This window comes from Saccopteryx bilineata, chromosome 2, assembly GCF_036850765.1.
Source record: "Saccopteryx bilineata isolate mSacBil1 chromosome 2, mSacBil1_pri_phased_curated, whole genome shotgun sequence".
Classification (NCBI taxonomy): Eukaryota; Metazoa; Chordata; class Mammalia; order Chiroptera; family Emballonuridae; genus Saccopteryx; species Saccopteryx bilineata.
Genome location: NC_089491.1, coordinates 229,913,432 through 229,938,869, shown reverse-complemented (window position 1 = coordinate 229,938,869; position 25,438 = coordinate 229,913,432). Strand labels below are relative to the sequence as shown.

The 25,438-nt window shown below is 41.8% G+C and overlaps 1 protein-coding gene across 2 annotated transcripts in view; it reads left to right on the top strand.

The window, feature by feature from the left end:
• The window catches only part of IFNAR1 (interferon alpha and beta receptor subunit 1), a 29,140-nt gene extending 3,958 nt beyond the window's left edge, over window positions 1-25,182 (top strand). The window contains exons 2-10 of one of the 2 annotated variants that reach the window (XM_066259507.1): window positions 9,183-9,306; window positions 12,915-13,090; window positions 15,076-15,233; window positions 15,341-15,476; window positions 16,888-17,002; window positions 19,172-19,383; window positions 19,492-19,634; window positions 22,189-22,339; window positions 25,006-25,182. In XM_066259507.1, coding sequence (XP_066115604.1) covers window positions 9,183-9,306; window positions 12,915-13,090; window positions 15,076-15,233; window positions 15,341-15,476; window positions 16,888-17,002; window positions 19,172-19,383; window positions 19,492-19,634; window positions 22,189-22,339; window positions 25,006-25,052 — 1,262 coding nt within the window. In that variant the 3' untranslated portion in view covers window positions 25,053-25,182. Of the gene's footprint in view, window positions 1-9,182; window positions 9,307-12,914; window positions 13,091-15,075; window positions 15,234-15,340; window positions 15,477-16,887; window positions 17,003-19,171; window positions 19,384-19,491; window positions 19,635-22,188; window positions 22,340-23,372; window positions 23,576-25,005 lie in introns of those variants that run through there. The other variant, XM_066259506.1, reaches the window with a different exon arrangement.
• The last annotated feature ends 256 nt before the right edge of the window (window positions 25,183-25,438 follow it).

Here is a 25,438-nt window from a genome sequence, read left to right as displayed (position 1 = left end):
GCAGAGTCATCTCCTACATATCCCCCTTTTTTCTTTTTTCTTTAGCCTACAGACTTTTCTAACTACTTCTACTTCTACCTAGGCGTCCCTTTCTTGCTGGTAAAATCTTTTTCTAACTGGTTGCAAAAAAACCTTTGGCTACAAGTGTTCTAGTAAAGTTACTAAAATTTCCCAAAAACTCTACTGGTTTTAGGGCTACCTTATTGGTAGTATCATCAGCTGCTTAGTTTTTCTAGAGTTTCCATGGAATCCTCCTCTCTAGGTGGCCTGGACAGTGGACAGTGACCACTACTTCAAGAGAGCAGTCTCCTACATTCTCCAGGGTGAGGGTTTGAGCCTTACCTTTATTAGTTCTTAAGTCTTCTCCTGATGGCCCCTCTTCGACTGTGCCTTCAGGAATCGTACCCGTCATTGACTAACCAGCCATCTTAGGGGCCAGAGTTATTTATAACCATGATATTGAGGGAGCAACGGCCCTTCCAAAATGCTTAGTTTTAGCAGCTGATTTTCCACCTATTAAAAAACTTATAATACATTTCCTTTTTAATTTCTAGAGCTGAATGCTAAATAAAGACTATATTGTTTTTTATTTAGCTTGCATTTTATGCAGTATAAGAGATAACATGGCAGATTGCTGCTCTATTTTGCTTTGATGCCAATTGTCTCTTCTTCTAACTATATATAAAAAAAGAAAAATAAAACAAATGATTAGTACAATGCCTCCTACAGTTCCTCCAAAAATCTTAAATTGTTTTAGAGGAAACAAATTACTGATTCCATCAGAAATAACAGTTAGTAAATTTTCTCTATCAATCAATTTCAACTGATCCTTAAAAGTAGCATCAATATGCTTTTGCAAATCTAAAATTTTTATAGTTAAGTTTCCATGATTTAACAAATGCTTTTTAACATTTTCCCAAGGGAAATAAGGATGATTCCAAGGAATAGGGGTAACACAAAAAGTAGTTACATTCCAATCACATTTTAGCTTAAATTATCTTTGCACACTAACAATTTGATCTCCTAACATAATCACAGTTTGTTCTAAATCATTAACTTTAGCATTAATGTTACTATCTATATGTTGTTGAGAAGTCTACAGTTGTTCAGAATCTTCATGCTATTTTTGTACAAAGTCTGCAGTCTGTATACTTTGATGCAATGTAACTCCAGATACAGCAGCCACAGTGGTTACAGCTATTAGTCCTATAATGATAGCAATGATCAGTCCAACCAGTCTCTTGGTTCACTTCAAAGACTTAATAAGATGTTGCAACAGCATCATGGAATCTTGCCACACCCGATGCATCTGTACTGGAATCTAGACTCCTGTTCAGGCTCTTAAAATGTATAGACTTTGCCCTGGCCGGTTGGCTCAGCGGTAGAGCATCGGCCTGGCGTGCGGGGGACCCGGGTTTGATTCCCGGCCAGGGCACATAGGAGAAGCGCCCATTTGCTTCTCCACCCCTCCTTTCCTCTCTGTCTCTCTCTTCCCCTCCCGCAGCCAAGGCTCCATTGGAGCAAAGATGGCCCGGGCGCTGGGGATGGCTCCTTGGCCTCGGCCCCAGGCGCTAGAGTGGCTCTGGTCGCGGCAGAGCGACGCCCCGGAGGGGCAGAGCATCGCCCCCTGGTGGGCAGAGCATTGCCCCTGGTGGGCGTGCCAAGTGGATCCCGGTCGGGCGCATGCGGGAGTCTGTCTGAGTGTCTCTCCCCGTTTCCAGCTTCAGAAAAATACAAAAAAAAAATGTATAGACTTTGACTATTTTTATTAAAAAGAATAGAAGAGTTAATATATGTATAAAAGCACACTTATTGCAAGTTATAGAATAATTTTCAGCTGTCTATTTGGTTTCACCTATAATAAACATATAAGGCAATTTAACACAAACAGATATGAAATGTGTCTCATTCTTTTTAAAGATTAACATAATATGATTAGAAGGATAATTTCTCCAGATTTCTCCTTTCCACGCTGACATATGTTTAAATGCTGTGGCTACTTTCCACAAATGATACTATATAGGGCCAAATTTTATATGTGGAGCTTGAGGTGACATCCCTCCTCCATACTATATGATAGTATTATTACCTTGACCACCAACTGTAATTGAACCATTGTTCTTATGCCACCTTAGATCAGCACCCTGACCTTTAACTCGGGCGGAACCATGAGGGCTCCAATCTATGACATTTCCATAGGAAATATTAAGTAAAACCCGAGCAGTTTCTCCTCTGCAATTTTTCCAATGTACCCATTCACTTAGCTGATTAACAATTGCAGTTTGACAGGGTGGTAAATCAGGTGGAGGTTCTGGATCACGTACAGATGTGATTTACCTTTAAATCCGTACCCTTGTAACAAAAACAAATGTTTTTTTCCTTCTTCTTTACTATTATTTTTTACAATAGGGATCCAAGCTTGAGCTTCTATTTTTAAACAATGTGGCTCATGTCCTATATATATAGGTAATCCTTCAACTCCTGTTGTATAATTTTCTAATTTCATGCCTTCTTCCGAAGGTACTAAGGGACCTCTATCATCAAAAGGTCCTGGAAGCCATTTAGAGTCATTAACGAAAATAGGAATGGCACTATCTTCCTAAAGAATAGCTCTACTTAATGGAGGATTAGGGATGTATGCCCAATAACTAAAATTTTCAGCTTTACTTACCAGAATTGTTACCAAAGCAATCATTGCTAAAAACAGGTTAGTAGCATTTTGTTCTTTTCTAGTAGCTTGTAGCATTTTTTTACCCTCAATGGTCAACTTTTTAAGTTGACCCCAACTTGGTACTTTAGCCTTTTCAATACCAAGCAGCAGCATCTTTAAGGTTCTTCTTTCGAAATTTATTTCTTCCATCTCGGCAATGGGCGGATATGGAAAGAATCCATTTTTCTTACTCATGTGGTTAGTTTAATTCTGCGAGCTGGGATCCAAAGGACTTCACCGGATTCTGCAATGACACAAGCAAACCCTCTTCTCCAATGTTGTACTACACCAGGTACCCATTGATCCAACTCATTTTTATAATGCACAAGTTGATTAATTTTAGAACTATTATTTTTTGTCCAGTGTCTGTCTGCAGCAGTCAAATTATCTTCTCCTGCCTTACCTGTGGTGGCGCAGTAGATAAAGCGTCGACCTGGAAATGCTGAGGTCGCTGGTTTGAAACCCTGGGCTTGCCTGGTTAAGGCACATATGGGAGTTGATGCTTCCAGCTCCTCCCCCCTGTCTCTCCTCTCTCTCTCTCTGTCTCTCTCTCTCCCTCTCTCTCCTCTCTAAAATGAATAAATAAAATTTTAAAAAAAATTATCTCCTGTATTTAAAATTTTTAAAGTAAATAAAGCTTTATGTAACACAATTCTAGGAGATAATCTCCTTTCTTCTACCCCCTTTTGTTTAAGTAATATATTTTTTAAAGTGCGATTACTGCACTCAAAAATCGCCTGTCCTTGTGGATATATGGAATTCCAGTGGTATGTTTAATATTCCAAAATGCTAAGAATTGTTGAAACTTAGCAGATGTATATAGGCAGGACCATTGTCAGTTTTAATTGCTTTTGGAATGCCCATAACATTAAAAGCTTCAATAAGATGTTGAATGACACGATCAGCCGTTTCTCCAGGCAAAGGTGTGGCCTATCGAAAGGAAGAATAAGTATCAGTAGAACAGTGTACATAAGGTAGTTTTCCAAAAGAAGAAATATGAGTAACATCCATTTGCTACAGGTCATTACTGCGTTGTCCTCTAGGATTCATTCCTCTTGGTAATGGAGGAGCGTTTATGACACTGCACGAGGACATTTTCTAACAATATTTTGAGCTTCTTGCCTGGTTACCTTAAATTTTTGCATTAAACCTTTTTATTTGTATGAGTCTCTGCATGAAATTTAGTAGCTATCTCCATGGATCCAATGAGTAATTGATCAATTTTATTATTTGCAGTAGACATAGGTCCTGGTAAAGCTGTTTGAGAATGAATGTGAGTTATATAGATGAATTTCATTCCCATAATAAAAGTTGTAACTCTTTTTTGTTGTTGTTGTATTTTTCTGAAGCTGAAAACGGGGAGAGACAGTCAGACAGACTCCCGCATGCGCCCGACTGGGATCCACCCGGCTCTGCCCACCAGGGGGCGATGCTCTGCCCCTCTGGGGCATCGCTCTGCCGCGACCAGAGCCACTCTAGCGCCTGGGGCAGAGGCCAAGGAGCCATCCCCAGCGCCCGGGCCATCTTTGCTCCAATGGAACCTTGGCTGTGGGAGGGGAAGAGAGAGACAGAGAGGAAGGGGGGGGTGGAGAAGCAAATGGGCGCTTCTCCTATATGCCCTGGCCGGGAATCGAACCCGGGTCCCCCGCACGCCAGGCCGACGCTCTACCGCTGAGCCAACCGGCCAGGGCCAAAAGTTGTAACTCTTGAAACAATTTGTGTAATTCAGAACTATCATTTGAAATATAAACAGTTCCTATAGGTTTAACTGTATGTTCTACATATTGTGAATCAGTAACAATGTTAATAGGACAAGAAAAATTATTTAGAATAGTAATACAGCAGATAATTCTGCCTTTTGAATTGATGTATATGGAGTCTTTATTACTTTTGTCACTGGTCCAGTATATCCAGCGATACCTAATTTATTTGCATCAGTATAAAAAGTAGAGACCTTTTGAATTGGCTGAACCGATACTTTAGTCAGCAAGATACATTGTGTACTTTTTAGAAATTGAATTATTTTATTTGTAGGATACTGATTGTTTACAGTACCAAATAGTCAGCCAATGCAATTTGCCAATCAATATTTAACTTCTCGTTGTCTGAAATCTGATTGCATGTCAAAGGTACAATAATTTTATTTGGATCATTTCCAGTTAGTTGTCTTATTCTAAATCTGCTTTTAATAATTAAAGTACAGATTTTCTCTAAGTAAGTACATAATTTCTTTTGAGTCATATGTGGTAGAAATTGCCATTCTAATATCTTATTTTCTTGCTATATGATGCCAGAAGGAGAATGTTGGGAGGGAAAAATAATTAATTGAATAGGTTGCTGTGTATCAATTCGATCTAAATAAGTAGTATGCATAATTTTTTTGATAAGTGATAACTCTTGTTTTATGGTAAAGTACCAAAGAATAGAAAATTAATATTAATATTTTAGGGAAAATAGGTTTCTTGAGCTCTCCTTCCTGTAGAGAATAAAGAGAAAGAAATGTGAAAGTTTTCTAGCTTGCAGAGACATACTGTGTAGGAAACCCCTTTTTACCAGAAGCTTAAAAGGGCATTTTATAATTTAGGCTAGGCATACAGAGAGATTTTGTAAAAATGATTTTTATACTTGTGTGATTTACACCAACTCAGGATGGCTGATAGCATTGTATTGTAAATGAAGAGGGGAAGGAGACTGAGATTCCCTCCCTTCCCCCACACCTGTAAGGAAGCAGGTAAATAGCTAGCCAGGTGCAGGGAGAGAGATTAAGCAAACCTTTTCCTCTCCGTCTTTTTCTATTGATGGTCATTCACATGCTTATCCCCTGATGCCATGTAGATTCCCCCTCCCTCCTGAAAAATGTGTGATTGATGTATGTACCTCTAGACAAAGGGATGGCAAATAAACACTAGAAAATTTGGGAATAACTTTTAATATGTAGAACAACATTTTCAATATTGTATTACCTCGTAAGTTTTAACATATAGAAATGTTTTTTTATAAATCCTATAGACAGATATTATAAGCTTGCTAATGAATTATGTCATCACTCCACCTCCCCCTTTTTTCCCACCAACCAGTGTGTGATCAAAGGTATATAACCTGCCTCAGGGCTGTCCCCGGGGTGCGTGATTTGTGTCAGCTGTGCCCCGTGTTAGCCATATGCGGCCAGCATATTAAATTTCCTCCTTTTAATAAAACTCTTTAAAAATTCATTTGGACTTGGTGTCTTTACATAAACCCAGCGAAATGGTACTTTACAACAGTTTTGCCATTTCTGTTAACTGTCTAGGACTGTTTAAATCAGAATCTCCTTGAAGTATATTAAATAAATTAGTGCCTAAGTAGGAACTCCTAGAGAGGGTCTCAACCAATTAATATTAACTAATAATTTTTGAAAGCCATTTAAAGTATTCAAGGAGTCAATTCGTAAATTAACTTTTTGAGGAATAATTCTTTGATTTTCAATTATATTTCCTAAATACATAAAAGAACAAGATGTTTGAATTTTGTCTACAGTTATAATTAAACCATACTGATTCAAAATTTCAGAAGCATCTTTAAGGATGACTGAAAGTTCATCATTATTTTCACAAGCTATCAGTATATCATCCATATAATGGATTATTAAAGATCGAGGATATTTCTGACGAATTTTTTCTAAAGGTTGATTTACATAGTTTTGACGTAATATTGGGCTATTTAACATTCCCTGTGGAAGCACTTTCTATTGATGTCTTTTTGTAGGAGATATATTATTTAATGATGGAATAGTAAAAGCAAATTTTTCTCTATCTTTTGGACATAAAGAAGTTGTAAAAAAAAAACAAACCTTTTAAATCTATAATAATTATTGACTATGTTTCTGGAATCATGCTTTGTTGAGGAAGGCCTGGCTGTAAAGGCCCCATAGGTTGAATCACTGAGTTAATTTGATGAAAATCAGTTAGCATTCTCCATTCTCCAGATTTTTTCTTTATTACAAAAACTGGAGAATTCCAAGGACTTTGTGATTCTTCTATGTGTCCTAGTTCTAATTGAGTTTGTACCAATTGATGCAATACTTCAAGCTTCTCTCCTTTTAACAATTACTGCTCAACCTATATCTATATCAGACAGTACCTAAAGTGCTGGAGGCCGTGAGGATTCAGAGTCAGACTGTAATGGCTGCAAAGCTAAAGAAATTAAATTACAAAGAGACCAAACAGAAAGAGGACTAGTGTCTCCTTGTTGGTGATCACGCTGTAAAGCTATCATTTCTTGGTTCCAGGTTTTTAAACTTAAACAGCCTTTCCTTGTGGCTGAAACCAGTAACAGTGCTTCTTTATATTTTTAATTAATAACTTTAAAAAAATATATTTTTACTATTTACAGTTATACCAGTACCCTCTAATAATGTTTGCAGTAGTTTCATGTATTTCTGGGACTTCATTGAGGGCTTGGCATGAGAATTCCCCATCACTCTGCCTCCTGAAGGATTCACTTACCTACAGTGCAATCTTATACCCCGTTCGGTCTGATGGTCCCGAGACTGCAACCTCTGACCTCTTCGAGCCCCATGTTGTGGGATCATGCCCCACGTTGGGCACCAGATGTTACGAATTTCTTCACAGTTCAGACTTGCAAGGCAAAAGACACACCAGATTTTAAATAACCAGGCAGAGGGCTGAAACTCTTATGCAGAATCAACCCCAAGAAACAGTGCCACTGCATATTTATTGAGTTCCAAAAACCATAGCTCAGCAGCTAAAACTAGAAAGTTACACAAGCCTTTTTCCCATCCGTTTCATCCCCAATCCTGCACGTCTATTGACGTGAAGGACGTGGACACATGAACAAGGACACAAGAAGAGTCAGAGTCCCAGAGCTTATCAATCACAAAGGACATCTGGTTCTTGGAGGCATCCTTCCAAGAATCCTGCATACTTGCATTCAAGGAACCCAGGGCAGTGTCTCTCCATGGCCAACACACTCCAAGATCTCCTGTCTCCAATTAACCCTTGCTCTGCAGTTAACTGCCTTTTATATTGGTGCACAGTCGTCTCCTTCACAGTATGTGGAAAATTGCAAGGTCCACATGAGCTGCAGGCTTTGAGGAATGTTTTCTAGAAGGGGTCAAACTTGAGCTTTGTCTTGGAGGATTTGGGTGGTCTGAAAAGAAAGATTGTGGATTGCAGTTGCCAGAAAGGGAAAATGAGAAGAGAGAGTGTCCAACTGCTGGAAGATTTGTACTTGAAGTGTAAAAGATAAAGTAGATCTCTTGCCTGACTGGTGGTGGCTCACTGGATAGAGCGTGAATCTGGGATGCTGAGGTCCCAGGTTCAAGAACCGAGGTTGCAGGCTTGATTGCAAGCTCATCCAGTTTGATAGCAGGTTCACCAGCTTGAGCATGGGCTCATTGACATGATCCTATGGTCACTGGCTTGAGCCCAAGATTTCTGGCTTGAACAAGGGGTCACTGGCTCAGCTGCAGTCCCTCCGTCTTGTGCCCTGCCTCCATCAAGGCACATATGAGAAGCTATCAATGAACAACTAAAATGCCACAACTATGACTTGATGCTTCTCATCTCTCTCCCTTCCTGTCTCTGTCTGTCTTGAGAGAGAGAGAGAGAGAGAGAGAGAGAGAGAAAGAATAAAAAAAAGGAAAAAAGAAAGAACAGTAGGTCTCTAGATATATACAGAATTGTTAGGTTTGATTTGTTTCTTAGTCAAGAACTTTTCAGGTTCCTGTAGGGCGTGGCTGATACCTCTGTCTCTTGATTTTGTTAATATTCACTTCCTGTTACTAGCTGTCAACTTTGAAATCACATCTACTCAGTTCTCTATCAGCATATATGAGCGTATATCTATCGCTGAACATAGAATGTGAAACCAACTTGAGGCTGTTAAACAGTTGAACCCTGTATCCTTTACATCAGTGTCACTTACAGACCAAACAAAATTCTATTTTTACACAAAGAATATTTTTCCAATGAAAAGACAATGTCTACTTTTTTCCTTTATTTTTCCACCTTTATCGGGATATAACTGACATAACACTTTTTGTATATGTATATATATTTTTTAAAAACTCAGTTTTTTTCCAGCTCTGCAGAGATACACGCTATTTTTCACTCCATAAGACCTGACCACAAGGCACACCTAGGGTTTTAAGGAGGAAAATAGAAAAAAAATATTCTGAACCAAATGATGTGTTAAAATATTTAACAAAATACCATATTTTTTGCTCCATAAGACGCACGGGCATTTTCCTCTCCACTTTTGGGGGAGAAAAAGTGTGTCTTATGGAGCGAAAAATACGGTAATTAGCAGCCTCCCTGTGCTAAGAGCAATCATTAGGTGTTCTTAGATTTTTTTATACCCTTCACTTTATTGTATGTAAATGTATTCATTCTTCAATCAGTGATGGGAAGACTAACATTTTAAAAGCTATCTGCAGTGTATCCATAACTCTTCATTCTTGTTACCTTTATAGGACGAACAAATCTGCAATGTCCTGCAGATATAGAGGTCTACATCATTGATGACACCTTCACCCTGAGGTGGACCAGGAGTGCTGAGTCTATCGGGAATGTGACCTTCTCAGCAGAGTATCAAGGGTATGTGGCTCCATTGCCTGCCTTGCCAGAATCATCTGAAGAATTTTTATGTCAGTGCCACTTTTTTTCCAGATTTGTGAAACATTTGTTTTGGTTGGGTTGGGTTTTTTTTTTTCATTTTTAAAGACATTTCATGTCTACATAATATTTATAATTTTATCTCTGCAAACAAAGTCTTAGTTAATTTATCTGAGGGCACTGATGCAAGGTGATTTTGGGAATGGTGACAACCAGCTGTGTGTCCACCCCACACTGTACCTTCCCTATTGGGACACTCTGCCTCCTTTGAGTGGAAATCTGAGTCGGAGGCTGCTCTGCTTGTAGAGTAGCCCATCCTCTGTCTTACTGCTTCATTAATAAACTCACTTTCAATTTAAACCTAAAAAAAAACAAAACTGAGTCTGATCTAGAGCATCACAATGACTTCAGGATCAGAGAGAACCCCAGAAGGCCTGTCCTGTCCATGGTTTTGGGGTAGAACACCAGGTCTCTGTGGTCAGGATGTCCTGTTAAGTCCATCAGACACAGCGCTTTAATTTTAGATGCATTCATAGACATCAGTGTACCATGCCGTGCACCGCCACAGACTCCATGCTTGTGGAGTTTCCGTGCCTTCCTGGGGCTGACTTTCTGCCTCACAGGTACCGGGAAGACAGGCGGGCAGAGAACTACAGGAGGAAGGGTTCCAGAGGGAAGTGAGCAGATGCACGGTGCTTGGATTTGGGTGCTGGGGTCTGTGTGCTGACGGGCTCCCAGCGAGAGGAGCGGTTGTCAGCCGTGAAGACACAGGGGCAGGGCCTCCAGGGCCAGGCTCCCTCCCCTTCACCCACGGCCACACCGCTCTTGTCCTTCGAGTGATTGTCAACAGCACTGAGATGAATAACCTCACAGGTTTAGAAATCTGTGTGTGTGAGCACGTGTATGCCTATATGTTTGTACGTGTACACACTCATAGATAATGTGGTTATTCTCAGAATGGATAATACAGGGGTGGGCAAAAGTCAGTTTACAGTTGTTCATAGGGAAAATAATACAATAATTAGTAAATAATAATACAAAAGTAAGCTCTGAGCTTCATGTACTCACAACTGTAATCCTACTTTTGTCCACCCTGTACAAGAATTTTTATCTCTAGAGCTTTGATGTTTGTTACCAAGTTTGTTCTTTGCCTTAGTGCAGAATTTTCCTGTTTAATCACTGTTAAGAGTAGCCAAGGTGACCTCAGATGCCCCTATTTAAAGCCCCGTGTCCTGGAGACCAGACATCGACAGTGCCCTGAGGTGCCTCTTCCTCACGCCCCATTGCTTCCACTAGATGCTCCTATCCATAGTCATCTTTCACCCGCCCGTTCTGCTTTAGCACCACATGCCTTATTACCGTGTGCTCTTGCTCTGTTCCATTGTACTGGCTTTGTAAACCATTGCTTGTAAAAGTACTCCAGGTTGTGAGTTTGGGGGCTGGCATCACAAAGTGGTGTGTGGTATGGACTTGAGCCATGTGGCTTGGGTGTGACTCCATCCCCTGCTACTATGCTCTCTATCAGTTTCCTTATCTGTCACTTAAGTAGAGATAAAGACTATGACCATATATATTTTAGTATCCAACGTAGATACCTTTGAGAGTGAAAAGAGGCACGTGATTTCATAGAAGCTGGAATAAGCTTAAACCATGACTGTCCCAGACAGACTGGGCTAGGACATCCTGGTAATAAAGTCTCTAAGAGGCTATTATGAGTATTGAACAGTTGAGTACGAAGTGCTCAGAACAGTGGCATGGAGGAAGTGATGAGCGGAAGTGTAGTTAATATCAGCAGCAGACTGGGATTTCTTGGTGTAGGGTTTCTCTGAACATAGGAGTGTGTCACTGGTGATAGATGGCACACAGACTCGTGAACAAGCTATTAGGATGCCAGGGCGTGTGGAACCCATGAAGCCTAGGATGACAGTGGTGGTGACCTAGACCTAATGTTTGTTACGAGTGTACAGCGTGTAGTGTTGGCTCATTCATCCAGCAAACACTGAATGCCTGCGGTGCCACACACTCTTCTGGGCGCTGAGGACACATCAGAACAGGAGAGACAAAGATGGCAAGAAACCTGTCTTATGAAATGAGTTTTATACTAGTTAGATACTTATCTTCAAATTATATTCTGTTCTGATCTGAATACTGTATACAAAAAAAATTTTTTAAAGGAAATATCAAAGTAGCTCCCGCTGCAGTAGCCCCTTAGATGCAGAAGCAGTTGTACGAGTAGTGTGCAGAACAGACAGGTATAACAAGTTAGGGCAGGTTGGATTTTACATTTTTTATTTAGTTTTCTGTTTACAATACAAGTATTTTAGATGAAGGGACCATAGACGCACTACCAGCTTTTTGTGTGTAGCCATCTTACCTTGACCCTCTGGGTGCTGGTTTAGAGACATCTGTGTACTGTGCCCACTTCCCAGACTTTCTTCTATCCCTTACTTCCTCTAGAATTGTATTATCCAATAAATGACATTGAGGAAAATAAAATTATCCCCAAAAAATCTGACTTTCAAGATGTGGAAGAGTTTTTCAAGAATGTTTATGTTGAATTAGGTATCATTAATACTGGCTCTAACCTCAGCACTCAGGCAGGTAAACTAGAAGAGGTAACTAGCCAGGGAGAAAGTGTTCTTTCTTGGGTCAGCACCAGGATTATATGGATATTGTCCCTAGTTTCTGTTGTCGTGAAGCATCTTTAAAATGAAGTCTACAGTATCACATACACACACACACACACACACACACACGCACGCGCGCGCTAATGCTAGAACCATGAATTAAGTTTGATAAAAAAGCCTCATCAGAGGTAGTTCTCTGTTCTCAGATGAGTGGGACTTATGAGGCAGACATTGTGAAATCTCCTCCATTTTCTGCCCTCGCCTTCACTTCAGAAGCCTGTCCCCCATTGTAGCAGTAGGTCCTTTCTGTTTCAGGGGCTGGGTGACAATTGATTTCTTCATGTGTTGGAAGAATCTACCATTGATCACTTATCCTTTTTGATTGACTAAATCCAGTGTCAGGAATTTACTACAGTAGGTTATTTTAAACTCGTTCTTCCCAGTGATGTGATGGAAGGAGTTAAGGTGATGAGCAGGCAGAAGGGGCAGTTTGGTTTTGAGGAGGGCAGAGAGAATCCTCAAATCAGTGGATTCTGAGGCCTTTCTCAGGGTGAGTAAGTTTGTTCATAAAAGATTAGAGGGAATTGTCACATCCAGTTTCTGCCTTTTCAGTAAGGAAGAGAAAATCCAGAAATACAAAGTAGTTGGCAGAGTCACACAACTATTCTTAACTAAGTCCTCTTTTACTTTATAGTCATTTCTTTCTCTGCTTCTTTGAAATCTTAATGCAACCCCCCTCACAAAATTATAGAACTATATTATCAGAATTAATTCTTTCTCTGAATGATAACTTTGTATATATGCATTGAAGTAGTGTTACTAAAATGTTAACAGGACATTAACTCAAGTAGAAGAAGTAACCACTTATACTAGCTTTATAATGTTAGTAAACAGAAAACTTGTCTGACATTCTTTTGTGTTTATACATTTGCTCATTGGTTCACTTGCTTTTTTATTTTAAAGACCTGAGATGTATGATTGGATAAAATTGCCTGGGTGTCAATATATTACTAGTACCAAGTGCGACTTTTCTTCACTCAAGAAATATGCTTACGAACAAATTAAATTGCGTGTGAGAGCAGAAGAAGGGAACGATACTTCGTGGTGTGCACCTGTCTCCTTCATACCATATAACCAGGGTGAGAAAGAGTCTCTGCTGGATTACATTATACTGTTTGTTACGTAATTACCAGGCCAGCTCACTTCTCAAACCTATTCATTTGCACGGAGGGACAGTCTTCCATCTAAAAACAAAACAAAGATCCACTGAAACCTCTGTCTCTCTCTCTCTCCTGCTATGGCATGATTTTTTTTTTCTTCTCAAAGCATGGCCTCCAGACCCTTTCAGGAGATCTGTCAAGTCAAAAGAGTTTCATAATAATTCAGAAGACTCATTTGCCCTTTTCATTATCCTTCTCTCCTGAGTGCACGCGGGCGTGTTTCAGACACTGTTTGGCGTGTGATTTGGTGGCTGCCCACAGAAGTGGGTGAGAGATACAGCAGACTTCTCTTTTAAGCTGGACATTAAGGAGATTTGAGCCAAATGTGAAGAAGCACCACTATTCTTGCTAAGTGTTTGGTTGGTGTGGAGAAATATCGTTATTTTTTTTTATAACAAATAGTTGTTGAAGTGGTTTTATCATTATTTTAATGAATTAATAAATATTTTAAATTTTTATCAGTTTTAATGTTTAATATGCTAAATATTGAAAGATGTAATCCATATAAAGAAAAGCTCTTTGGGACCCTCAGTTTCCTTAAAGGGACCTGAGACCAAAAAGTTTGAGAGCCATCTCCCTGAGCCAACTCTCAGGACTGTCTCAGTTCTTGCCTCTACTCTTTTTTTTTTCTTTTTTTTTAATGGGGTGACATCGATAAATCAGGGTACATATGTTCAGAGAAAACATCTCCACTTGCCTCTACTCTTCCGGCTCCCTCTTCACCCTCTCCATTCACTCTCATCGCTGCATTAAAACCACTCTTCCAGGTCACCAGTGACCTCCACAATTGGAAGTGAGTTCCCAACCCTCTTGTGGCTCTGACATGGTCACAGCTCTCTTTTCTGGAAATCCTGGGTCTCTGGATCTCTAGGGCTGTTCCTGGCTTCCTGCTCATTGGTTGGTCGCTCCTTTGCCAGTGCTCTCCCCACCCCCACCCCAGCTGCAGCAGGGTCGTTTTCAGCCTCTTCTCCACGTGCCCTTCATGGGTGATCGGTGCTTTCACGACCATCTGCTCTGACTCCCCAAGTGCTATCCCCTGTCCCATTGCTGCCCCATGCTGTCTCCAGTCATCTCTACTCGGATGTCCAAAAGTTGTCTCAAACCCTCCCCTCAAAGCTAGCTTGTCTCTGATTTTGTCCATCCCTGTAAAAGACATCACCTATTTATTTGCTCAGACCAAGAGCCTTGGAGTCATCCTTGACTTCTCTTCTCCTTACATCCTATGTTCAGTCTGCCAGCAAATTCTGAACACTCAGCCTTCAGAGTAGATCCTAAATCTCATATGATGACTCATATTCCACTCCTGCTGGCCTTCATCAGGCCACTTTCGTTAGTTATTGGAACTACATACTGCAGTAGCCACTCTGGCCTCCCTGCTTCCTCAGACATTAACCAGGATGCTCTCACCCAAATGTGACTCAGCTCACGCACTCCTCCACTCTCAGCCCCCAGGTTCTCTGGTACATGGCCACTAGCTGCCTCTCTGACCTCATTTCCCACCACTCAGCCATTTGAGCCCCCCTCCTGTCTCTTGAACATGGTAAGCACCTTCTTATCTTAGGGACCAAGCACTTGATGGCCCCAGTTTGGAATACACACTTTCTCCTTAGATGTTTGCATGACTTCCTCCCTTCCCCTCCCTCGTTTGAGTCAGGTCTCAGGTCACATGTCTCAGAGAGGCTTTCCCTGACTGGCTTACCTAAAATGGCGCTCACTGCTGTTTTACATTCATTTTCCCTTGTAGCACATGTGGCCTTACGTGGATGGTCACACGTGAGAGTGTAAGCTCCCTGCGGGCTCTGTTCTGCCACACCAGGCACATACTAAGCAATCAGTTATTTGTAGAATGAATATTTTGGCATTGTATTAATGAAGGTATATAGTTAATGTTTTGATTTTTATAGCCCACATTGGACCTCCAAAAGTACATTTAGAAGCTGAAGATAAGGCAATCATATTAAACATCTCTCCTCCTGGAACAGAAGAAAGTGTCATGTGGAAAATGGATAGGTCAAACTTTAAATATAGCATAGTCATCTGGAAGAACTCTTCAAGTGTAAAAGTAAGCATTATTTTTATCTTTGTTTAATAGGAGAGAAAAATGACATGAATTTTAAAGTTTGACTATATTCTTAAAGAACAGACTTCTTTTTTTTTTTTTATATATAGACAATTGAAATTACTTCTTCCAGAATTACAATTAATGATCTCTCACCAGAGACTACTTACTGTTTAAAAGTTAAGGCGGGACTCCTTTTGAAGAGAACCTCGATCTATAGCCCCGTGTACTGTATAAATACCACAGGTAAGGGAGAAGTTTTGATTCAGAGTCAATAACTATACATACAAATTGACGATGTATTAATTTTGGCTTTTTTTTTCCTGTCGTTGCTGAAATTTATATGATGGTTGAATAGATATTAAGACAAAAGCATTTACATAAGCAAAAAAATTTGTTCAGAATCCTCAAAAAGAGGGAGGTAGTTGCTAGAAAAATAATCTTCCAAAAGCTATATACATTTATAAGTGAAATGTTAAAATATGAAAACATCTTGATATATTTGATTAGTCACATCTTGCCAACAATTCAGATCAAGGTTAGGAGCTTAGGTTTGCTTTTTTTTCCTCTTTTTCTGAGGGAGAGAAAGGAAGATAGACTCCCGCATGCGCCCCGACCGACTGGGATCCACCTGGCAACCCCTGTGTGGCGCTGATGCTCTGTCCATCTGTGGCCATGCACACAACCAGTCTGTTTTTAGTGTGAGGTGGAGGCTCTAAGGAGCCATCCTCAGTGCCCAGGGATGATGTGCTCAAACCAATCAAGCCATGGCTGCAGAAAGGGAAAAGAGAGAGACAGACAGACAGACAGAGAAGGGGGAGGGGAGGAAAAGCAGATGGGCACTTCTCCTTTGTGCCCTGACCAGGAATCAAACCTGGGACATGCACACGCTGGGCCAATGCTGTACCACTGAGTCAGCTGGCCAGAGCCAGGTTTGCTTATTTTAATTACAAATTTAATATACTTTGTTTTTCAAATCAAACCATAGGGAAGGTGTGAAGTAGTTTTCCTGTCCTGCCTTCTTACCCCAATTCCATTCATCAGAGAGAAGCATGCTAGCATTTGTGTATCTCTTTTCAAACTTTTTCTCAGGGCTTATATCAGCATATACACAGACTTACAGTTGTTTTGTTTTTTATTTTAAATTAAAAAAATAGGATCCTACTAGATGTATTTTACAACTTCTTTTTAAAAAAAAAAAAAAATTCCCATTGATTTGAAAGAAAGAGAGAAGGGAAGGGGGGGGGAGCATCAACTTGTTCCACTTAGTGGTTCCATGTAGCTGTGACTCACTGAGTGCTTCTCATACATGCCCTGACCAGGATCAAAACCAGGACCTGGGAGCACCAGGACGCCGCTCTGTCCCCAGAGCCACCTGGCGAGGGCCTGACAACCTCTTATTTAACCTAATATATTGAGGATCTCTTTGTATGTCAGTGTGTACATATCGGTCTATCACATTTTTTTAAACGGCTGGCTGCACAGTAGTAGTACACTGTGTGAATATACAGCATAACTAACTTAACCTCATACTGGTAAAATGCAAGCCCTTTTTTATCTTCCTGCCCATGCTGTTAAGAACTCTTGCCACACATTCTCTCACTAGGGTAAAACTAGGGTAAATATGTATGCTTTCAGTGTATTCTTTGTCTTCCAGTTGAAAATAAACTACCTCCACCAAAAAATATACGAGTCATTTCCAAAAATCAGCGCTACATTCTGACATGGAATTACACACATGAAAACGTGGTTTTCCAAGCTCAGTGGCTTCCGTAAGTTCTATTCCACACCGTCCCTTTTGCTCAGTTTCTTTTGCCCAGTTCCTTGTGCTCCCTGTTACTGTCCTGCGGCCCCTGCAGCTCCTGGCCCAGTGCTGACCGGCTGAGAGGCGGTTGTGATGTTCGTTCCTGTCCTAGCTCTGCACGAGCTACTAGAGACATTGAGCTATAATCACTAGCGTCTCTGGGCCTCAGCTTCTTCATTTGCTGTAAGATGGGCTTGCTCTGACAGCAGCTAATGTCCTTACCAGTTCTTTTTCTTAAAAAGGCCTGATTCCAGCTGCAGGGGTCATTCCCTCCACTGCAGTGCCTGACGTGGGGCGCGGGGCTTTCCTTCAGAACTCACTTCTCCATGAGGCCTTGGAATGATCTCAGTCCAGCCCCTGTGATTTGTTAAGTCAAGTTGGCCTTCCCATTCTCTTTATTATTTAAGTGGTTTTGACACATTTTTTAGTGATTACTGTAGTGGGAATTTAAGAAAGTTGGGAGGAAGAACTGTGTTCTGTGTGGTTGAGCACAGACTAGACAAGTGTAGACGAGGCCTGACCCCCACAGTGGACAGTGCTGATGGAAACTGTAGGGGGGGTGAAAGGGGAGGAGAAGAGAAAACCATGGGAGGGGTGCAGACTGGGGGAGGAGCGGATGGGGAGGGGACTCTCCAAGGCAGAGGAACAGAGGAGCAGTGGAAGGTCCAGGTGGGGCAGGAGGAAGAGGGAGAGGGAAGGCAAGAAAGAAACAGGACAAGTGAGGGAGGAGGAAGTGGACCTGACGGACGGACTTCTCTCTGCCCTGTGCTGTTAGCTTTGCACCAAGGGCAGTTATAAATGGAAGTGTACCCATGTGTGTACGTGCCCCTCAGTACACATATGACCTCACAGAGTCAGGAAGCTGTGTATTCTTCACTTGCAGAAGTGTGTCAGATAAACAGGGAATTTGGGGCGTGGCCTCTAAGCTTCTTATGGGTACTTGACACGCTGCCCATAAGCACTGAGGGACTGTAAAGATGCAGCACAGTGAAACAGGAGGTTACAGAAACCCGAAGCAACTAGCGGACATTGCCTAGCCCAGTGCGCCTCAGGACTGAGCGGTGGTGTACAAGCCGTAAGGGCTACAGAAACTGAGAGGGCAAAGGTGGATGGGCTTGGGAGACTGGAGGAGCCATTTAGAAGGAGCCGAGATGTGAAAAAGGCCTTGACCGTTGAATCAGATGCACAAAGTGGACAAAGGAGAGCACCTTGGTGGGGCATAGGCAAGGGGAGCTCAGCCATGAACAGATGTGAAGTGAGCTGGGGTGAGGGGGAGGTACTGGTTTTCTGTTGCTCTGTCACAAGCTCCACAGACTGAGCAGCTTAGAATGCACTGTCTTGTTATCTCACAAGGACTCCTGGTCAGGGCCCAGGTGTGGCTCAGCTGATCCTGCTCAGGGTCTCACCAAGCTGCAGTCCAGCCATCAGCTGGGGCTGCATCCACACAAGGCTCAAGGTCCTTTTCTAAGCTTATGTGGTTGTTGGCAGAAGGCATTTTTTGCAGCTGTAGAACTCATGGTTGCCTGCTTCTTGGGGCTCATCAGAAGACAGACTCTGTGACCTCTAGACCTTCTTATTTTTGTGTGTGTGTCTGTCTGTGATAGAGAGGGGGGGGAGAAGGGAGAGGGATAAGAAGCATCAATTCTTCGTTGCAACACCTTAGTTGTTCAATGATTGCTTTCTCATATGTGCCTTAATGGAGGAGGGAGTAACAACAAGCGAGTGACCCCTTGCTCAAGCCAGTGTCCTTTGGCGTCAAGCCGGATGAGCCCGTGCTCAAGCCAGCGACCTTGGGGTTTCAAACCTGGGTCATCTGTGTTCCAATCCAACGCTCTATCCATTGCACCACCGCCTGGTCAGGCAGCATTCCTGAAAATTTAACATTTGTTCCTTGCAGAGGTCTGAGCCAGCTCTGGTGTGTCACCCCCCACCCTCTGGAGCGAGACCTCTAGTTTCCTTTGTGTTGTGTGTCTCTACCACTGTCCTGTACATTTTCTGAGGGTGAGGACTGTTTCTCTTTATAACCTTAGCTCCTAACAGAATGTCTAACCTATTATAGATACTCAATAAAAAATATTTATTATATTAATGTGTTTGAAATTTAAAGAAAAACAAAAAATGTTTTTTTTCTTAAAAGTGCTTATTTTAAAAAGATCCCTGGAGACCATTCAGGAAGATGGACACAAATCCCGAACTGTGAAAATGTCAGAACAACTGAGTGTGTCTTTCCTTATGATGCAAGGGGAGGGGGCATCCAAAAAGAGATTTACTCCATCCGCGTGCGTGCATCTAGAGGAAATAACACGTCCTTCTGGTCGGAAGAGGAAGAACTTAATATGGAAAGACTAAGTAAGCCAATAATTTTTACTTTAGATTATAGTTCTTCAATTTGGTATGAATTCTTAAAATTGTTTTTCAATTTTAAATTAATATTGTGTCTTTACAAATTTCTTCTAGTTACCATACCTCCTCCTGTCATAACCATGAAACCCATTAACAACTCACTGCGTGTCGATGTCGGCTCTCAAAACAAGTCTGAGTACCAGCAATACCCACTAACTTATGAAATTATTTTTTGGGAAAATACTTTAAATGCTGAGGTAAAAAGACTATATAATATAATTTTGTAATTTAAAATTATCATAGACTGGGTAAAAAAACACTTCAATTTAAAATTTTAGGGAAGATTTTGAACTGTAAGACTATGTGATTAATTCAGATGTTTACACTATGAAAAGTTAGCAATTTTTTTATGGCAGACTTATAATTTACCTGCATCTCAGCCTCAGGTTGTTTTCAAAATTCAGTCCTGCCTAACCAGGGGTGGTGCAGTAGGTAGAATGTCAACCTGGGACACTGAAGACCCAGGTTCAAAACCCCAGCCTGACTAGGCGGTGGCACAGTGGATAGAACGTCAGACTGGGATGCGGAAGACCCAGGTTCGAGACCCCGAGGTTGCCAGTTTGAGCGCGGGCTCATCTGGCTTGAGCAAAAAGCTCGCCAGCTTGGATCCAAGGTTGCTGGCTCGAGCAAGGGGTTATTCGGTCTGCTGAAGGCCCACGGTCAAGGCACATATGAGAAAGCAATCAATGAACAACTAAGGTGTCGCAATGCTCAACGAAAAACTAATGATTGATGCTTCTCATCTCTCCGTTCCTGTCTGTCTGTCCCTGTCTATCCCTCACTCTCTCTCTCTGTCTCTAAAAAAAAATAAAAATAAAAAAAATAATAATAATAAAAAAAAAACCCCAAGTTACTGGCTTGAGCCCAGAGGTTGTTGGTCTGAGCCCAGGGTCGCTGGCTTGAGTCCCAAGGTTGCTGGCTTGAGCAAGGGATCACAGGCTTAGCTGGAGCCCCTGGTCAAGACACATATGAGAAGCAGTCAGTGTGCCGCAGTTACATGTTGATGCTTCTCCTCTTTCTCCCTTCCTCTCTCTCTCTCTCTCTCTCTCTCTCTCTCTCGCTTTCTCTCACCAAAAAAAAAAAAAAATTAGGCCCTGGCCAGCTGGCTCAGTGGATAGTGTGTCAGCCCAAGTACAGATGTTTCAGGTTCAATCCCCAGTCAAGGAACAAAGGAGAAGCAACCATCTGCTTCCCTTTCCCTCCCTCTCCCCCTTCTCTCTCTCTTTCCCTCTCACAACCAGTGGCTCATTTGGTCCAAGCATCAGCCCGGGTGCTGAGGATAGCTCAGTTGATATGAGCATCGGCCATAGATAGGGTTGCCTGGTGAATCCCAGTCAGGACACATGCAAGAGTCCATCTCTCTATCTCATCTCCCCTCACTTAAAAAAAAAAATCAGATCTCGAGTCCATTCCTACTCAGTCAGAATCTCTGGAGGTAGAACTTGGGAATTTGCATTGTATAACATGATTCCCCAGGATTCACCTAAATCACTGTTTCTCAACACTGACATTTGAATCAGACCATTCCTTGTTGTCTTCCATGTTTTGGATGGTCAGCAAAATCTCTGGCCTCTACCATCTAGGTGCCAGGCTCCCTCCCAGTTGTGACAACTAAAAATACCTCCACAGGTAGCCCTTGGGGCTTGGGTACCTCCAAAGGGGCAGAAATTGGTTCTTAGGGGGCAAAAGAATCTTAGATATATCAGTGGTTGTGGCCCTTTAGGAGAAAAGCATGCCTCCAAAGTTCAACTAAACCCAACAGAAAAATTACTTCTTCATGTTCATCTTCATTGTGGGGACATGTTAGAAAAAGATTAATCTAAAAGCTCCTTGTGGGGGTAAAATTTAGATTCGCTGACAAGGATAAGCCACAATATCCGATAACCCACATCATTCCTTGGAGTGCTTTCTCCTGTGGAATTACAGCCATGGAATCAACCTTCAAAAGTCTTACCCCATTGAGTTGGTAAATTCTTTAACTTCATTTTCTGTTGGAAATATAAGAAAATTCCAGTTACTTGGCTACTTTCATCTTTACTATCTGAACACCCTGCAACCATAGTATAATTTAGTCCTTTGATAATCATGGTCAATTCTCAGTTGTCCCTAGTTCAGGAAAACCTAAGTAGAGGTAATACAATGACAACTTAACCAAATCAGCATGTGCATAATAAAATTGAGCTCTTTAAAATAATTATATCTCACCTGACCAGGCAGTGGCGCAGTGGATAGAGCATCAGACTGGGATGCGGAAGACCCAGGTTCCAGACCCCGAGGCCGCCAGCTTGAGCGCAGGCTCCTCTGGTTTGAGCAAAAGCTCACCAGCTTGGACCCAAGGTTGCTGGCTCTAACAAGGCGTTACTCGGTCTGCTGAAGGCCCACAGTCAAGGCACATATGAGAAAGCAATCAATGAACAACTAAGGTGTCGCAAAGAAAAACTGATGATTGATGCTTCTCATCTCTCTCTGTTCCTGTCTGTCTGTCCCTGTCTATCCCTCTCACTGACTCTCTCTGTCTCTGTAAAAAAAAAAAAAAAAAAAAAATTATATCTCTTTTTGGCAGTAGCATCTTTAACTTTCTGACTTGGTTATAATGTGTTGTCCAAAACAAACTTATATTTCTTAAACATGTATTAACAGTGTTTGGAACAGGCCAATCTTAGATTGAATATTTTAAGAATTCAGAAAATAGATATTCCCTGATTTCATGAGATGACTAAATTTTATCAATGATATACTTATTTTTTACAGAGAAAAGTTGTAGAGGTGAGCACTGACTTTACTTTCTCGAACTTGAAACTGCTGACTGTGTACTGTGTCAAGGCCAGAGCGCTAATCTTGGACCAGGCGTGGAATAGCAGCAGCAACTTCAGCACCCCTGTGTGCGTGAAAACAAGACCAGGTCAGACACTCTCAGTGTGGTTTTTTTTAATGGAGCTAGACTTAATAAAAATAACTCAGTTCATTGAAAATTGTAAAATACTTCATTTTTACTGACAAAATTTATAGAGAGAATATTTTCCTCATGAACTCCACGAATTAAAAGTCAACCTTCAGCCCTGGCCAGTGGCTCAATGGATTGAGTGTCAGCCTGGCATATGGACATCCCAGGTTCAATTCCTGGTCAGGGCATAAAGAAGTAGCACCCATTCCCTTCCTTCTCCCCCTTTCTCTCCCTCTTTCCCACAGCCAGTGACTCAATTGGCCCGGGAGCTGAGGCACATTAGCCTCAGGCACTAAAAACAGCTTGGTACTCAAGCATCTGCCCAAGAAGGGGTTACTGGATGGATCTTAGGGCACATGCAGGAGTCTCTCTCACTATCTCCCTTCCTCTCAACTAAAAAAAAAAAAAAAAAGCAAGTAAATTTTTAAGCTAACTCTTAGTTTTAAAAAATAATTGTTAATGCTTGATTCAGTTCAGTGTCTTTTGAATGCTTTATATTTCATGCAATGTCTACATAATTAATTTCTTGTAATTATTATCCTTTAGCATTAAAAAGACTTTTAAATTTTTTACTTACCCCTTAATATACTTAGCAAGTAGAAATCAAATAGTTCTGTTGTGAGTTTTTTAATGTGGGAATGGCTTGATCCCAGTTTGCATTTTAGTGCCCCGGGTAGGCTTGGTGGGTCACGGGCGTGGGGTCGGCAGAGCAGGAGAGCAAGAGTGGGTTTGGATCCGCATCGGGACTGGGCCCTTTACTAAGGAGCCACTTGCTTCCCATGCTACCGTCACAAAGTCAGTGCCACCTCTGATAGCTGTCCAGGGCTCGGTGCTACCAGAAATATTTCTAAGGATATTATTTAATAGATTTTCCTTTAATAGTGTTTTTTTTTCACACAGTTCTGTTTCTTTTATACAGACTATCAGTACTTTTATTGTGTTTGTGTGTGAAAACATGTACAGATGCCAAGCATCGTGTCTTTGTTTTTAGGAAGCTCGCCGCGGACCTGGCTGATAGCTGGGGTGTGCGTCGTACTGGCTGTCCCAGTTGTCCTTTACGCCGTGAGCATCCTCTTGAAATTGATCCGTTATGTGTTCTTTCCATCAAGCAAACCTCCTTCTACCATCAATGAGGCAGGTTACTTCTCTTTGTCAACAGCTGGGTTTTACTTAAAATGAATAGGAAATATATTTGATTTCAACAGAATATGTACATTTTGTTGCTATTTAGAAAATAATAGGCCCTGGCTGGTTGGCTCAGCAGTAGAGCCTCGGCCTGGTGTGTGGAAGTCCGGGTTTGATTCCCAGTCAGGGCACACAGGAGAAGCGCCCATCTGATTCTCCACCCTTCCCCCCCTCTCCTTCCTCTCTATCTCTCTCTTCTCCTCCCACAGCCAAGGCTCCATTGGGGCAAAGTTGGCCCTGGCACTGAGGACTGTTCTGTGGCCTCCACCAGGCGCTTGAATGGCTCCAGCCACAACAGAGCAATGCCCTAGATGAGCAGAGCATAGCCCCCTGGTGGGCATGCCGGGTGGATCCTGGTCGGGCACATGCGGGAGTCTGTCTGACTGCCTCCCTGCTTCTAACTTTAGAAAAATACAAAAAAAAGAAGAAGAAGAAAAGAAAATAATGTAGACTGATTTGGATTTTTCCTTCAAAGTTTCAGTAAATTAACTTGAGAAACAATGGTTCAAGTACTATAACATGGGAGAGTGAGACTTATCCTAACCTTCTGTCTTCTGGCTGCTGTGGCATTTGCTCCACCCTTGAAAGTATCCATAGTCACAGAAAGATAAAACGCTGTCATCAGTGCAGAAACTGTATCTGTGGGACTCACAGAGAACCAAATAACAAAACAAAAGCTTCCTTTCATTACATTTGTTGGTTTGGGGGTATTTTGGCACTCCTGTGAGGTTGGGATATTTAATGAAAGCAATACATGATGAAGACCTAAGCCTAGAGTCTGCCCAGGGGTGGTCCGTCTGTCCAGGGTGGGCTTCTGGTGCCTGTTCTGGGAGTGAAGTTGTGAGCCGGGCTGTGGAGCTGGAGACCCGTGGAGACTGGTGTTTGCCCTGAGAGCCTATGAACTGAGCAGGTCTGCGTGGGCAGGGAGGGGAGCCGGGAACACCCCCACAGAGCTAGGAGCAACACAGGCCAGAAAGGCTTAGCTCCATAAAGCATGCTTTATAAATATTTTCCTCTTAGGTCCCTGAGTGTATAAAGTCATTCCTGTGTGCTCTGATACTCATAGCTGTTATTAAAGAGCTTAAGACTAGCTGGTGACAACATCTATTACTAGTTGAGTAGGGAAAATTAATTTATCGTTTGTGCTTCTGGGTCTTTGTGGATTGCATATAAAAATTATCACTTCACAATGAAATGTCCACAGTCCCAGGGCTCTTGCTGTCCGTCCTCTCCGTCCTCGGGCCTCTAGCACCGCGCGTCTTTCATAGGCCCTGGGACGTACCTGACCTCACTGATGAGCTTTTCATTCTGAGCATTCTAATGCAGGTGTATGCTCTTAGCTGACTTTTTAGTGTAAAACTGCAGCTTTTAGAAGTAGAAAACTGATCTTTATCATTTTAAATGATCTTGTTTTTATTCTTTTCCTTTTTTTTAATTAGTGTTTCTCCGAGCAGCCATTAAAAAATCTGTTGCTTTCCACTTCTGAGGAACAAACTGAAAGGTGTTTCATAATTGAGGACACAGACACCATCACTACAGTAGAAGAAACTAATCAAATTGAAGATCACAAAACATATAATTCCCAAACTAGTCAAGACTCAGGAAACTACTCGAATGAGGATGAAAACAGTGGTGAGAGAACAAGTGAAGAACTCAGACAAGCTAGAAGCTGTGTGACAGAACGGAGCATGACTCCCCACCCCCCTCCCTACCCCCCTCCTTGAGCCTGGTCTCCTGGCTTCCCCCAGTGATTGTGCAGAGGGCTGTGTTTGCTGGAGAAAAGAAACGTCTGCAGGTCACAGGCCCTAAAAATACAGGAAGCACCGAACCTTCTTACAGATGAAATGACAGGGCTCTGGGGACCAGTCTTCC